General features: G+C 36.3%; 1 protein-coding gene across 1 annotated transcript in view; it reads left to right on the forward strand.

Moving 5' to 3' along the window:
- Positions 1–15214, forward strand: part of AGMO (alkylglycerol monooxygenase) — a 200484-nt gene extending 185270 nt beyond the window's left edge. Inside the window, exon 13 of the mRNA XM_069774164.1 lies at positions 13848–15214. Within this exon, the coding sequence (XP_069630265.1) occupies positions 13848–13928 (81 nt within the window). The 3' untranslated portion in view covers positions 13929–15214. The remainder of the gene's footprint in view (positions 1–13847) is intronic.
- Positions 15215–16183: the final 969 nt, after the last annotated feature.

The following is a 16183-nucleotide window of genomic DNA, read 5'->3' on the forward strand; positions in this document are numbered from 1 at the left end:
GCAAGATTAGTTCTTGTATCATATATATTTGAATTTGTCAGAAATGTGTCTACGCTTCTGTAACCCTGTTCCCTTTCACTCTCCTGCTTTAATGGTTTTTTATGATACCACACTTATTTTCCATATTTTCTGTATGATTCAGTATTTAAGTATGCAAGCTTTCAACAAAAAAGAAAAGTAATCTTGTGTTTTTATAGTATTGCTGAAAGTATGATTTGGCTGATGTATATGCATAACTGCAAAAAGCTTCTATTCTGAGAGGGCTTGAAGGACGTAAAGATAGGAAATGCTTTCAATAAAAATTGAATAATTCATTATGAGTCAGTTGAAGGGTAGGTAAATAATTAAGAGATGGCATAGAAAAATATTTCAGATAACTAAACTAAAATTAGATATAAACATATACTATTACCTAGGTTAATTCTAGGTTAATTAACCATCAGCAAAACCTGTTTGATCCTTAATGAACAATTGAAAGTTATTACATTCTTATATAAATAAGTAGTGGGGGATTGATTCTTATTGTCAGAAAGGGGCACTTTATCTTGGGCAGCCATCTGACATTTTTAAAGACTTCTGTGACTTAGTTTGGAGAAAAAAGGGAGGATTGCTCACTTTTTAGCTGCTAGGGTGTCACATTCTGTGTTATAAATACTAAGACAAGAAAGCAGAAAGATCAGGCACTGGTTCTTTTGGAAGTGCAATGAATGAGTTGCAAACGAGAAAGTGAGACAGGGCAGAATCAAGCTCTAGTGTATAATACAGGCAGAAAAATTCCCATAACTCTTTCCCCATTTGAACAGTTTTGGGCAAGGTGTGGCTTAAATACAGTAGTTCTTTTTCTGAATTTGTGACTTCCTTACCAGCTCAGACTCACTGGCTTCTCATGGTTTGGTCAAGTGAAACCACTTTCTTCCTCTTGTTCCATTCCTAGAAGGATTCTTATATGATCTGTCTTGCTGGTGGTTTCTACCTCTAAGAGTGGAGCAGCAGCCTGCATGGCTGAGCTATGAGAGCACCACTCAGAGCGGATCTAACTTCTTATCCTTATGGCTTAGAAATATTGTATCTACCATGCTGGACTCGACTTCACCAGCTTTAAAGCTTCTCTGGTCTGAAGGAGCACTCAGACACTCAATAAGAGAATACCTTTGTGGAAGCTGTCAAGCCAAAGCTATTGCCCTGTCTGGGGAATGTACTGGCTAGGAAAGCAGCTTAGCTCTTAGTGCAAGAACATTGGTAACACACTTTGATCATTGAGCTGAAGTAGAAATAGGTGTCTGGTGTCTAGGCAGCGATGAAGACAAAAACAACAAAAAATATTTGGGATCGAATGTAAATGAAAGGTCTTGATGAACAAAGGGGCGGACAGGGAGAGCCCTGAGGAAGACTGGTCAGTGGCTGTTCAAGTAGCCTGCTGCAAGTCTTTCAGCAAACGTCATTCAGCCATCTTGTGGGGAGAATGAATGCCTTTTTGATTGTCTGTTGGGGAGAATTACCACCTTTATAGAACTGCTCTTTCCCAAAGCTTTTTGCAGACAGCGTTGATCATCTGCTTACTTCCCCTGTTGATAGAAGTTTCTTTGTTTCGTAGGAAGAGAGGCTGTGACAGAAGGGGCAGGCACTGACTGAGCACTGCAGGTAGCAAACAGGTGCAGCTATGAATGAGACTGACAGAGCTGTCCTTAAAATACGCAAATAAACTAGTGAACTGTAAGCTTAACTGATAGTGCTCCTGTCGATTCATTGAGCAAAGAATAACCATTAAATCCAGGGGGTTTACAGTCTTGTGTATGTCCTGTTCTGCTGTTTACTTATCAGCTATAACTATCTACTATTCCATTTTTACTTACATTAATTAACTGTGCTTTAATTGGGCTAATTAAGTCCATTTAAGAAATACTTATATACTTCAAAAGGTAGAACTGGAGAAAAATGTTGAATAGTGTCAATAGAAGGGCTTCAAACCAGCTATGTAACCTGTCCAGAACAGAAGCATAGACTTTTGATCAAGTATATCTATGAAAAGATCGTTGGACATCAATATGTATAGGCAAAAAATGGTAGGTATGAATAATTACTAAACAGTTACTAAACAGTATCATAAGCCACATCCTAATGTAATGTAATTTCGATGAAATTTATGAGGTAGCTGATGTTATATATAATTCTGGGCCAAATCAATATATAATATAACTCTGCATGTGTATTTTCTTTAACTTCAGAGAGTTACATCTAGGGATAAATACAGCCCCACAATTCAAAATCAAAACCATATTATGACATTCAGCCTACAGTCTGATGGAAGAAACAAATCTTTTTAGAAAATGCATAGGGTATATGTATTTTATATATGTGCTTGAATTTCTGTGTACATATATTTATATATATATAGATACACACACACACTCTTAAGAGCGATACCTTTTCAATAGTAAGCAGTAGCATTTTTTCCCTGAAATAGTCTCTGCTTTCATAATTAAGGTCTTTATCCTGATCACTAAATTTCTGCTCAAGATGGGAAGATGGGGAGCATTAGTGCATGCTCTCACCTTTTTTATAGTTTGAAATGCAGAAAAAAATCCTTTTTCAACGTTTTTAGTGTTTAGGCAATCAGTACCTGTGCTGCCAAGGCTTATTGAAAGCAGCTGGATGCCTGCCTCTGTCCTCCCCCTTTCTCGGAACTGCTGCCAGAACAGGTAGTCAGAAGCGGAAAGTAGAGAAATATTTGAGCATCTGTGCTCTCTCTCTCAGGAAAACAGCTGTGGCTTCCATAGGAAGCACTCATTTTTTCCCATCAGCCAAGACTCTGGATACTCTTGGGTCCAGTTTTGGCACAGCAAGCCAAGTAGGATGCAGTTTATGGCTTAAAACTTACGAGAGAAACCGTTCAGGCGGTCCCATCCCTGGCAGAACATTGAGAGAAATTCCCCAGGCTGCAAGCCACATGTGGGCCTCTGACCTTTTATTAGCACACCATGGGAGAGGTTAACAATTGTTGAGACTTCAGTCCTCCCTTTGACATACAAATACAACAATACCAAGTAGGCTTTCCAAGACAAGCATATTTAGGGCACAACATCCTTTTTAATCTAGGATTCAACATGGGGGGGGGCCAAAAATCAACCCAAAAACTTATTCTAAGAAAAGGATATATTTCTATAAAACTGAAGCCTCGATTGGTGTTTTTTCCAACATTCTGCAACAGTTAATTATATAGTGATTTCTGACTTTTAAAACCAACATAATCATGAGACAGAAATAAATTCTCACACCATTTTTAGCTCTTCATGTGGTCAGTGCCATGAGTTATGGAACTAAGATTGCTCAATAGCTGGAGCGATGTAAGAAACGCTTGCAGTTATCTGATTTTTAAGGATTTCTGTTGTGTTTATCCAAGTACATAATTGTTGAGATTAAAATAAAAGAAGGCACAAATTCAGAATTTTTTTATATGAAAGAAAAAAATCGTAGAGGGCCAACTCTGTGCCTTTTTGACATGCCTTTGTCTTCTCAGCATTACTGTAGTGAATGAAACTTAGTTTTTATTAAGACAGGGTTTGGAAAGTAACTCCTTTTTGGGGAAACAGAATCATTATCTGATTTGCAGCTAAGGAGCAGTAAAGACTAAAGTGTCTTGCTATACGCTGCCTAATCTATGGGAAAGAATATAGACTGAATACCCCAGCATCCCAGGCTTTTACTGTAACTCTGATTATCCTTCAAGGCAAATTATTTTGAATATGCAGTCCCATGGTTTTGATGTTGAGAGTATGCTGAGTATAAAATAGGGCTGAGCTAGCTCATGCTTCTGCCGGTAGTCTGCAGCTATCGTCTGAAGAACGAACGCAAGCTGATCTCTAAATGTCATAATCGTATGACTGCTCTGACGGGAAGCAGGTTCAACCCTGTCCAATGCCAGAAACTGAAAAAAAAAAAAAAATTAAAGCAGCAGCAGATCCTGCTTTTTGTCCTTTTACTAAGGTGACAGCCGCATCTGAGAATGAAATTGGTGAAGTCTTGCACAAGGTTGGTTACTGCAAAAAAATAGTTGCTAAGTAATGGTTGTTCCATGTGCTAAGCAGCCTCATCTTTATTAACCACTGTTGGGAAAGTAGAACTTAGCGAATGTTAGTTAGAGGTGAGGAGTCCTTTTGTATTCATTTTGAATAAACAGAAATACCGGGCTGGTGGGGAGCCTGCACTGAAAAAGGATCAAGTACAGCTACACCATAGACACATGCCTATCTAACCATTTACATACCTTTTTCAGCTTCCTTAGATAGCTGATTCCAATGCTACACCATCCTTATAGCCAGCTATTATCTAATGAAAATTTTAGTTAAAAAATTGTTGTTGTTGTTGTTGTTTTTATTACCCTGAGCTGTAGCTTATTATCTTCTTTTGGTTTTGTATTATTCTTTTACATGTCAGAAAATTTATCTTATTGCCCCTCCTGAGGTTTTTTTTTCTTTTTTTTTTTTTCCCCTCAAGAATTCACAGTAGCATTGCTTCAAGCATTCCTACAGGTCAGCTTTTCTAAACCTTTTATCATTCTTGTTGTCTACTTCATGACTATATCCAGCTTATCTATGTTTTCCTTAAAGACTTCATCACTTTTCAGTAGGCTGGATCAATACCTGTGGGCTACATAAAATGCTTCTGTTAATATCTTCCACATTGATACTGGCATATGGTTGAGACATGTTTTGTTTTTGAACTGCTCCAACTCTCCAGTTCTTTCTGATGTACTCCTCACAGCATATTTGTGTATTTGGTTTCTCTTCAGTCTAGTATCTTCCATTTCTATTAAGTTACACATTTTCTCCAGTATCTCCAGATTTTTTAAAAACTATTATGAAATCTCCTCCTGTTTTCTGGGAAAAGAAAGATGTTTCATAGGTTTTCTGTATTTTAGAAATGTTGTGATATACGTGCCTGTTTTTTCATCTAAATTCTAATTTCCCTCTCATTTTGTGATATAATAATTGATTCTTCCTTTCTGGAGGTTTCTTCTTCCACTCAGTTCTGTACCCTCCACACAGACACTTCATTTGGACCATATTCCCCTAGTTTTCCTAGTAGAAAGTCACATGGATCACTTCCATTAATTTTATTTATTTTTTCTATGAGCTAATTAAATAATACAACTACATTGGCTTGACATAATGAGTAGGAATGTCAGTGATTTAGCCCATTTGAATATATCTGTGGTTGATGTCAATAACAACAACTTTTCTATAATCGAAAGATGGTGAGTTTTGGGAATAGGAGTTTCCCTGGACAAAAATAGAAGCAACAAGCCAGAACACAGGAAGAATGTCTTGAGAGCAAGCAAGCAAGCGAGACACCAATAGCCAGAAGATCTACTTTTCCATGTAAAGGGATGGACAGAGGGCTGGACTGACCTCAGCATATTTTTCTTCTCCTTGGAACATAAAAACAGGCATAGCTTACTGCTTTTGGCCTCAAAAGAGGGTTGGCTGGCAGGATGGGTGTGTTCTGTCTATCTTTAACTTGGACATGTATCTTCTATGGCAAGATTTTTCCTTTATGGTATCAATGAATATTAACCCATTTCCTTCATTCAGAAATTGGTTTTTTTTTTTTCTTTGGTTGGTTTTTTGTTTGGTTGGTTTGGTTTGGCTTGGTTTTTTTATGCTGAGAACAGCCTTCTATGTTCTCCATTTTTCAATGAAAGGATTCATTTCTCCTTACAACATGTTGGCTTTAAGAGCAATCTTTGTCTCAAATGACTTTTAGCCTTGATCTTCCTCTGTCTTTCTTGAATACTTTGCTGTTGTTTGTTCACTGTGCTGGAAATCCCTTCTGCTTGTCACTCAATTGTTTTATCCCTCTCTGCACATTCTTATTCCTTTCTTTCACATTTGCCATTAGTCGCAGTAGCCAGCTTTTTCCTATCACTTCTTTTCAACATCTGCAGCAAAGTTTTTCCCGTCAGTGATCTAATGTCTGTGGGTTCTAGTTAAAGGCTGGGATTTCCGCCCCCGCCCCTCCCCCCCCCCAGTGGAAAAATTCCCATTTTGGAGCTTGTAGCTAGTCAACTTTCTCTCAAGAGGATATGTAGTATACCAGTGAGTGGAGATCTTCCACGTTGCACCCATCTTTGTCAGAGCTCTCCAGGCTGTCAGAGCGCTCTTGTTTCTGTTCACCACCCTGCCAGGGTGCTTACGCACAATAGCCACACTCTGAAATGAAACCCTCTGTGTAGAAACATACAATATTTTATCTCTGCTAATGATGGAGAGATTGGACACTGACTTACCTAACATTTTTCCTGCAATGTCAGTATAGTATTGTATTAAACTGACATAAAAAAGAAGGGATTGAAGAGATTGAATTATTATTATTTGGTGAATGTTACATAGCTAAGTAATATCCAGTCTGAATTCGGAAATGCTATGTTTAGCAATTTTTCTTCTGTGTTCAAACTACAATCATTTTTTTTTCTGTAGCTGTAATTTTCCTGTATTTTCAAGCAAGAATGCAAGCATAAAGGAGACATCCCTTCTGCATGGACTCCTTTAAATTAATTTGTACCATCTTTCACGTAAAAACTTACTTCAATGCAGGATTAAGCAGTACAGTACCTAAACTTTTCTTAAACCCATGACTGTATAAAAAGAATACCCTTACTCTTATCCCAGAAATATACATGTCTAGCCTTTCTTGCATAGAATAATTCATTTAAAGGCATTCAATTCTTTAAGCCTAAGAGAACAATTTGAATTTGATTAAATATAAGATCTCTGCAGTAAACTATAGATTAAACTAAAATGAGCTTCATATATCTTGAATAAGGGAGATTAAACTGCTCTTTACATATGATTTAAATAATATCTTATAAAGTGAAATAGTTCTTTGCAGATGTCTGTTTTACCTTCCAACTTGTTTGAGCTATAAGTGATGCAATTCGGTGTATGTAATTATGCTACAGCTGCTGACAGGCATAAAAGTAAATGAGATGTTTCATCTCAGTGGGTACATTTCCTGTTTAAATGTTTAAGAAAATAAACTCGACAGCTTTAGCCAACCTGAGACAGGACTATCTCAAATATTTAATTTCTGCAATGAACAGCTATTAATAACTCTTTCAATCTCGTTTGGCCTGTTAACCTGCAACAGATTAAACTGGTATGTTTACAGATTGAGTAAGTTTTGTCGCCTTAACTTCTATGAAAGCTTTATTTTTAATTGTTCATTTATAATATAATAATTGAGAAAATTTCCATGCCTGTTGTTTGTCAACTTTGAGGGAAAATGGAGTGTGAAAAATTGCAGAATATTTAAAATAAAAAAGGTAAAACTCAGAATTAAGATCTTCTAAAAGTGTTGATCTTTGAACTTATTTTTCAGTACTGTGTTGTCAAAAATGAAACTAAGGCAATATGAAAGAACAATAAACAGAAATTCCAAAATATTACTATGCTCTGGAATGTGTAACAAAGTGTATATCTTGTTTGCAGGTTTTATGAAATTTTTTAAGCTCAGATAACGATTGACAATTTATAATTACTAAATATATTTTTCTAAATGTATTTGCAAAACAATGAAACAGACTTGGTCCAGAAGTTATTTTTAAATGTTCATTGAACAGCTGAAGTGGCTTTTTTTGTTTAACAGGGTTTAACTTTGGGGACAACTTGAAATGGCTAAACATTTTTAGAATGATCTAGGAATTTATAGATGGCATTAGGTAACACTGTGGGAAGTATTCTCAGATGTTTCAGTAAAATATTGTAAACCAAATTCATACTGAAGAGATGCAGAGAGTTGATGTATATGTTAATGAGTATAACGTTGATACTGTTTCCAGCTTGCATTAGCTCATCGCAAGGTGAAGATTTAGTAATCATTAACATGCCTTGGAGTTCCTATTCACATGACTGACAGCAAAGCTTCCGACTTTAGTGGGGTTTTTTGTCTTTTGGGGAATGAGGTAAAACCTTCCTAATCCTAGTGCTTAGGTTGTGGATTATGCTGTGACCCAAGAGAGAAGGAATTTCATAGGTAACAGTTCAATAGGATACATATATCTACACAAGTGATTTGAGAGGTAGTGGGCTGGTTTCTCCAGAGTGGAGGATGTGATGCAAGATACCATGCTGGATGCACATAAGCCATTTTAGGTCTAAATATAACTGTAATAGTGCTGCCTGTGTAAAAATCCCCATGTATTTATCTGAGGGATGTGACTTACTAGCTTGTGTGCAATGCCAGGAAAGACAGAGTCAACCTGGTGCTGTGCTGAGAGAGATTTAGCAGCTTATGTCCTTGCTAGCTCAGGCATCTCTGCAGTGCACTTGATTTCATAGTGGGGATGTGCCCAGCTGTGAAAGCAACTGAGGACTATATATCCTTTCTCCAGATCTTTCTTTGTATTTCCTGGATAGGTAATATAAGCCTTTTAAGGTATGGGGGCTTTTGCAGCCTATGTTTTCATACATTATCTAGCTTTAGAGTCTCAGACCATATTTTAATAAAAGAAGGAATGTTTAAAGCATTTAACAGAATAGGAAGGAGATGTATATATCACTTCTCTATTATTTTCTCATTATCTATTAATAATGAAGTATAAAACTAATGAGGTATATCATGGTAGCAAGAAACCAGTCTATGAGTGAACTATCAATATGCTTTGTGGGGGTTGAAGATACTTGGCTTAATCCTGTGTGCCAACAGTCTCTTAATACACACCTTGTTCTAGGTCAGGGACATGCTGAATCTGTGAGGTATGTGCTGCACCAATAGTCTGAATGTGTGTCATGAACCATTATGGAGAATTTTCAAACATCCTGCTACTTTTACAGAAATCTTGGGCAAATGCTGTGAAGCCACTACTATCGTAGTTGTCCCTGTTCCCTTCTATCCACAGTTCCGTCACAAAAAAAAAAACCCAAAAAAAAACCCAACAAAAAAAAAATCAGCTTCCCACTACCTTCTCCGTATATTTCCAACTATATGGAAAGCATCACACAGAGAAGGAACCTTCTTGTTTCTTGGTTTCCCTTTCCAGGTATTGTTATTGCAGCTTTTTTGCTAGTGCAATCTTCTTGATCCCTGCACTGTACAAGATTAGTGATTCCTGGATCTGCTGTTAATGCCATGGCATTTCTCTACTAGCCTCAGACTGCTCATCTCCAAACATTGTACTAAGAATGAAGATCCATGCACTTATTACCCAAATCCTGACTTCCAGAAATAGCGAACTTCTTTCCCCATTTCTGAGACATGTATTTTCTATCTCTGTGTAGTTCAGCACCTGAAGCAGTCCTGTGTAGAGAAGTCGGAAAACAGTGATGGTATTAATGAAAACTGCACCACGTAGGTACTTGTGAAACCTGGAGTAGTTTATTCAACCATTTTGCTACTAATATTAGTATTTTTTATTAACTGTTATATCAGTTCATTATCTCCATCTTTACTAGAAAAGGATAATTACATTACCCAGACACAGCCTTCTCAGCTAAAGTCTAAAAATTACTCTATCATTAATATTGATAGTATGAAATGATTTCTGGTGGATTTGAAGAAGCTGTGTCCAGATTTGTAGATAAAGAATATAAAAAGAACCTTAATCATGTTTGATTTGCAGTATCAATTAAACAATACTCAGCACCACATTGAGAGGGCTCATTGTTTATCACATTTGCCAGTACCAAGTCCACTTTATGATGTGAAGAGCCAGCCTAATGAAGTATGTGGATGTGCTGATCTTCCCAAGCCCTCTCCAGAGCTAGGAATACATTGCCCAGCACAGAGGTGTTCAGAGAAGTCACTATCATAAACACACCCATTCCTATGGTGTTGTACCCCAGACATAGCCAATTTGTTGCACAGTTGCAGACTGTCTCTGCAGTGAAATTTGGAGTGAACATGTCTGGGCAGAATCTGAGAAACATCAGAGAATCATTGAATGATTTAAGTTGGAAAGGATCTGAGGTGTTGTGGTTTGAGCTTTCCCCCCACTTAAAGCAGGGCTATCATTGGATGGTGGTCTGCATTTCTGCACCAATATCTAAAGCCTTCTAATTCTATCCAGATGAAATCTGCAAGAGGAAAGACACTATGTCTAGGCAACTCAGATATAGAAAGCCATTACAAAAGAGAAAATGGCAGAAAATAACATTAGTGATCAGCAACAAAGTTAATCATGCAGAAGTGGGTACCTGAATTTAGCTAATGATTTTAAAGTTCTCTACAGCCTAATAAACTTTGATCACTCCAGTGGGAGTTTCCTGTGAAGAGCAGACTCAGTCCTGCAGTCAATCCGTTACTTAAGCTGTCTTTGTTCTTGTGCATAACGTTATTTACATTTCTGTAGGCTTATTCAGAGAGAGAATACAGGTTGTATGGAAGTAGAAAGGCTGTATGAAAGGAGGTAATGTAAATATTTGGAAGAGGACTGTCCTCTTCCAGCAGTCTAAAGGACAGTGTATAATTAATCTGCAGTTACTTCAACAGGTAAATGTAACAAGTGCTTATATTAAGGTGGCAAAATTTTGCATTTAACTTTGTTGGATATATGGTTGTGAGAAATTCTGCTTTTGGGCCTAGCTGTTCTATATATGACCACTATCCAGAGTAATTTTTCATTTGAAGACAGAAGTGAAACTATTGTTCTTATGTAATATTCTTTGTGGGGGAACTTTTCTTGGTGTAAAAATAGAAAATGTGTACTATTTAACTCTATCTTTTTATTCCAAAACTGGCTGAATTAGGAAACTGTGAATATTTTTATTAAAGGTCAAATATTAGTTGGTTTGGACAATACAACAAGGAATGAGAATTTCTGTGATGATAATTTAGAAACTGCAAAGGGAAAAAAAAAAAAAAACCACACAAAGCCAAAACCCAACCTGTTAGGGTGCGAGGGAGTTGAACGGGAAATACAAAATATCTGCACATAGGATTCAGGAAATATGTTTTCCCGAGGGCATTAGGAAAATACTGGTCAACTGTAGTTCAGGTTGCCTGGTGGAATGCTCTTCTGCTGCTTCCTGCTGCCCACACTATTGTCTGCTCAAAATTCTGTCACGTATCGTCTCGACTTTCCATTGCTGACATCACCTGATCGCACCATTTGTTCAAGTGGGTCAAGCCCTGCAACTCCAAAGTGTGCAGTAGCAATCAAAAGAAACTGAACTCCAACCTACACAGCAAGTTTCTGCTTGGTAGCCCCGTACAGCTGGCTCTGTTCAGAGTAGGTCAGCATTCTAACAGCAGAGCCAGCCAGAATGGCTGTCATGCAAGGGAGGATGTGGCCCCTTAATTTTTTTCCCTGATGTTTGGGTTTTTCTCAAACCCCACCCCTCACAACCTTGCAGCCTTATTGCTTCATGAATACGTTATTTCCATCGAGTACTGGCAGTCCTGACATTGATAGGCAGTGAATCAATACTTTTATAGAATCATGAAGCCAAACTAGTTCTGCAGATCCACAATGTGCAGTATGTAGGTTTTCATTCTGGATGTAATAACTGCAATTTGAAATAAGCCCCCACAAGTATTGAGCATGCTTTAAGAAATTCACAATAAAGAATTTAATTAAGAAAGAAAAAACTGCACCACTCCATTTTAAAAGAAAAATTCACCTGAGATGTTTTTTTCATTTTGGGGCTATAATAGCAATAACCATCTTTAGCTGAGGACATTTCCTGGGGCTTAATGGCCCATGGCTGTGCTTCTTCAGGTGATCATCATCTCCCAGCAGTCATTAATCCCCTACAAATGCCCTGCACTTCAGTCATTAAATGTGCTTAAACGTGCTTCTTCTGAAAATGAAATACTTCTATATTTAATGCATCTTCCAGGAATAGGAGTGATCTTTCTGAGGTGAGGAATGAAAGGAGTTTAGTAACGTGTCAGAGACGTACTAATTATGACAAGTGGATAAGATCTGTTTCCGGAGATAGCTCGACAAAGAATTTTTCCACAGTAAGAGCATGTTATATGTAAGTCATCATTTTATGTATGTCACAATTCACACTCATCCCAATTACATAACAGCCAAATCAGAAATACAGATAGTTATTTGTGGTTGATTTTCTTCTATGGGTCATCTCAGCATAGAAATAAAACATCTCACAAAACACAGACAGTGTGTGCCTGCAGCACTGCTTAAAAAGTCTTTCCATTCCATAGCTGTAAAATAGAGCTATGCAGTTTTACAAAGTGTTTGTGATAATGCAAGGGAAAAAAAAAAAAAGAAGTTAAATCTTTCATACCTAAAGGTCTGAAACTCTTGTAGGTAAGTCTTCTGGTGAGAATTTTATGAGGCTTTCTTACAAATGGGACTACAATTACAGCACCAACAGTGCCATCAGAAGTTTTAAACACAGTAGACAGCATACCCTTGCTCAAGTAGAATTAAAGCCTTCAATGAAAATAGTTAAATAGAATTTGTCTTGATACTGGTCTAATGGGGACTGGATTTTTTTTTTCTTTGGAATTGTACTTATTGATACATTGTGTTATTTCCATCTTGTGCTGCAAAGTATGTTAATGTATAGATTACATGAAGCCTGTACATGTCCCAAATAGGTTGTGAGAGGGATCACACCTGATCCCATTACATTCCCTTCAGTGAGTGCAAAATGAGTACCTTTGAGGTATTATGGTCATTTATTATTTATATTGGACACTCAGCTCTCATGTACTTCAGTGAGTGACTGTGTAGATGAGGACAGAAGTAGATTTTTGGGCCATGCATTGTTAAATGTTGAATGTTAAATGACGTTAATGTTAAAATTGGAGCTCTCCTGGTCAGTACCTTTTGATTGCAGATTAACCTGAAAGAAGAATTATTATAACCTGACCCCCAAATTAATTTTCTTTTCAATTTTCTCTGTCCCTTCAAATCAACAAAAAGTCACGTGAACAAAATATCTTTCAGTATAAATGGAAAGTTTTGTTTAACTCACAGTAAAAAAATTCACTTACTTCAGTAACCCATAACAACTGCCCTAATTTTGCAATTTTCTAATTTAGAGAAAATTTTCTACATGAAAGACATAGGTTTCTTTCAGAAAATTTAAAATACAAAATTTCACATACACACATGTGCACACACTTTTTGTCTTTCTTTCTTGGTTTTTTGGACAAAGCTATTACCTGAATTAGACTTCACACTGCAAGTATTCCTGCTCATCTCAAAGCAGTTTCCAGCAAATAAACTAATTAAAAATAAAAAATTAGATATCTCATTAAAATTCACTGACTAAAAAAAAAAAAAAAGATGCACAGAGCCAAGAACAAGATAAAGAGTATTACATCTTTAAGTTGTCTGTAGTCTGGTTTATATCTCATCATAAATAGCAGGTTGGGGAATAAGTACTGATCCATTGTACTGCAGCCAGAACACTTCTTTTGCCATAGATTCTCTTTAAGTCTACTTTGGGTATTTGTACCCTACCATGCAATTTACAATGTCAGCATTCTTCAGATCATTTGTCAAAAAAACAGTTAACTTTTTTGCACGTACCTTCTGTCACAGCTGGTGTCATTATTGTCCTGTCTTCTTATATATGACTTTGAGTACTCCAAATCCAAACTCAATTACAAAGTAAGGAAGGTCATGCAGACTTTGCCAGTTACCTTGTTTTGGTACCATTCAGAAAGAACAAATTCAAACAAGAATGTACACAATAAAGAGTAATAGAAAAAAGAAAGCATACATTCCTAAAGTGAACTTATCAGTATGCCTAGAATTCTTGTATAGTTTTCTATTTGGGAGCTCTTGGTTTTCACCCATTCATTATATTTGCAGACAAGTATAATTTAAAAAATCTTATCTTATGTTTCTCATTTTAAATTCTGTGTTGTAGGTCTTGTTTTCCCTCTGCGCTGCATTCTGGGGAATCCAAATTATGAAGCGGATCACTTCATCCAAAGATAAACATCACTGAAAGAGCAGTTCTAACATCACTAATTATGGAAGCAGCACTTTGGAATAACCTTCTAAGTTCCTTGGAATTAATCAGCCATGAATCTTACTGAATCGCAATCATTTTACTTATGATAGGAGAGGTTTGTGATTTCATATGAAAATTTGAAAGATTCATTAGGACGTGTATTCATTTTTATTTGATTTTTAAAAAAATATTTAATTTCCTTCCAATTTAAATAAAATGTTTGTTCACAACATATATTTTTACATTCAAAGGATTACAAAGTCTTAGAAACCATGTAAAACAAATTGCATTTTTGCAGTGATTTTGGTAGCAATCATAGGTGAAAAGTATTTTTCACAAGAGGAATAATTAAAATCATATTTGTTGTAACCTGGTATAAAGTGACTGACTGTCTTCCTATTGAGGCTAAACATAAACATATGTGAATGTCAGTTTTTCCATAATGATTGCATTACACTAGAATCTCAATGTCATGCCCAATTCGGTGTTCATAACATACAGCTACATGAGGATGAGTAGTGGAGGCAAGAAAATTATTAAAAACAGCATGATAAAATAACTCGAACTAGTATGAGTTGAAACATCTTCAATAAAATTGGCTGATGTATATGTTGTATAATGCAGACTTACAGTTTAGACTGAATTATTTAAGGAGTACACCTGTAGCTGCCAACTTTAGATACTGATCAGGCCAGCACTTACATATGGGTATCCCATTGACTAATGTTACTCACGTGACAAAATATTTGCAAGGCTGGGCCCTTAATTTCTGGTAATTTCCTGCTGGGGTGATCTCAGGGGAGATGCACGTCTTGTCTTTCAGGAGCTGTTGGAAAGATGGTTTGTACTAAGATAGGAAAATTAAATACAAATGGTAAAGGGAGTCTCCAAACAGCAGGACTGGCAAAAATACTAGAGCTAGGTTGTTTTTCTTTCCTCACACTCTTCCAACTTTTTATTTGGCTCCAAGACTTTTAGAAGTGCTTAAAGTCAAGTAGCTAAAAAATGTAAGCTGTCTTGCATGCCTCAAACTAGTAATAATACCTGGATTAAAAAATGGATTTAAGTTTGGGTTGTTTTTTTTTTCCCATTCCATTTTCCTTTAAGGTGTTAATGACATGCTAACAGACATCTCAGATTTAGACAGATAGCCTACTGTTAATTAACCCATATTTTCAGCCTCTAACTGTAACAGATGCCACTGTCTACATAATTGGATATTTCCAATAAATTGTCAGAAACACAATAATGTTATAGAAATAAAATTGATCCAATATTTAGTGATAGTATCACCTTAACTTTATATAAATTTTTATTTTGAAACCCAAGTTTTAAGTTACTCCATTTGTGTATCAGATGCCTTGTGCCTATCATTTTCTGTTCGAAGACCTTGAAATATTTGACTGAGAAAGTGGGTGTTAGTTTGATTAGAGGTACTAATACCTGGGATGCAAAGTAAGGATAATACCTTCCTAAACTGAAGGTGTGTTTAAATAGAAGACTTGTGGATCTTCTTCACTTTACATAATGAGAATGAAAAATAATGAAAAAACTGGCCCATGAAAAACCTAGAAGAAATAAGATTTTAGATACTTGCTGAGAAGTTTAATTCAAACTTTTATTCACAACAAGGTAGGCTTCCAATGTCTTTTTAAGAAATGGATAAATACAGTTACATGCCTCTGAGTTCCAGAGTGGAAATATAATCTCATGACTGACACACCGGTGTGACAGCCAGGAGCTTTCTCTGGTACTACCAGTTCTGACCAAAACTTGTCATCTCTTTGCCTGAATTTCCCCATCTGTGGAATGGGGATGATGGCAATACTGATGGTGTCTCTCACCATAATCAAATTATTGCTTTTGGGATCTTTTCCTTATGAAGCGATTCTAGGATATTTAAGAAAATGACAGAATCTGATTCCAGAAGTACAACACAGTCTACAAACTTCTTATGTGACTTATGTGACACTTAAGTTAGTGTACCTATATTTTCAAAATTTGTAATAGTGACATCAACCTCACAGGAATATTCTGAGGTCAGTTTAATATAATGACTAAGTAACATAACAAAGAGTCATATTGAAGGTCAGTTTCCTTATCAAAATAAATCCTTCAAAGAGACAGAACAGGATAAAAAATTAACATTTTCTGCATTTAAAAATCTGCAGTCTTGGAAGGACAATAATGAAGATCTGAATTAAATTAGTTTTAAAGATATCCTAATGAATGTCATTTATTTACATGAA

The sequence above is a fragment of the Haliaeetus albicilla genome, chromosome 2, assembly GCF_947461875.1.
Source record: "Haliaeetus albicilla chromosome 2, bHalAlb1.1, whole genome shotgun sequence".
Taxonomy (NCBI): domain Eukaryota; kingdom Metazoa; phylum Chordata; class Aves; order Accipitriformes; family Accipitridae; genus Haliaeetus; species Haliaeetus albicilla.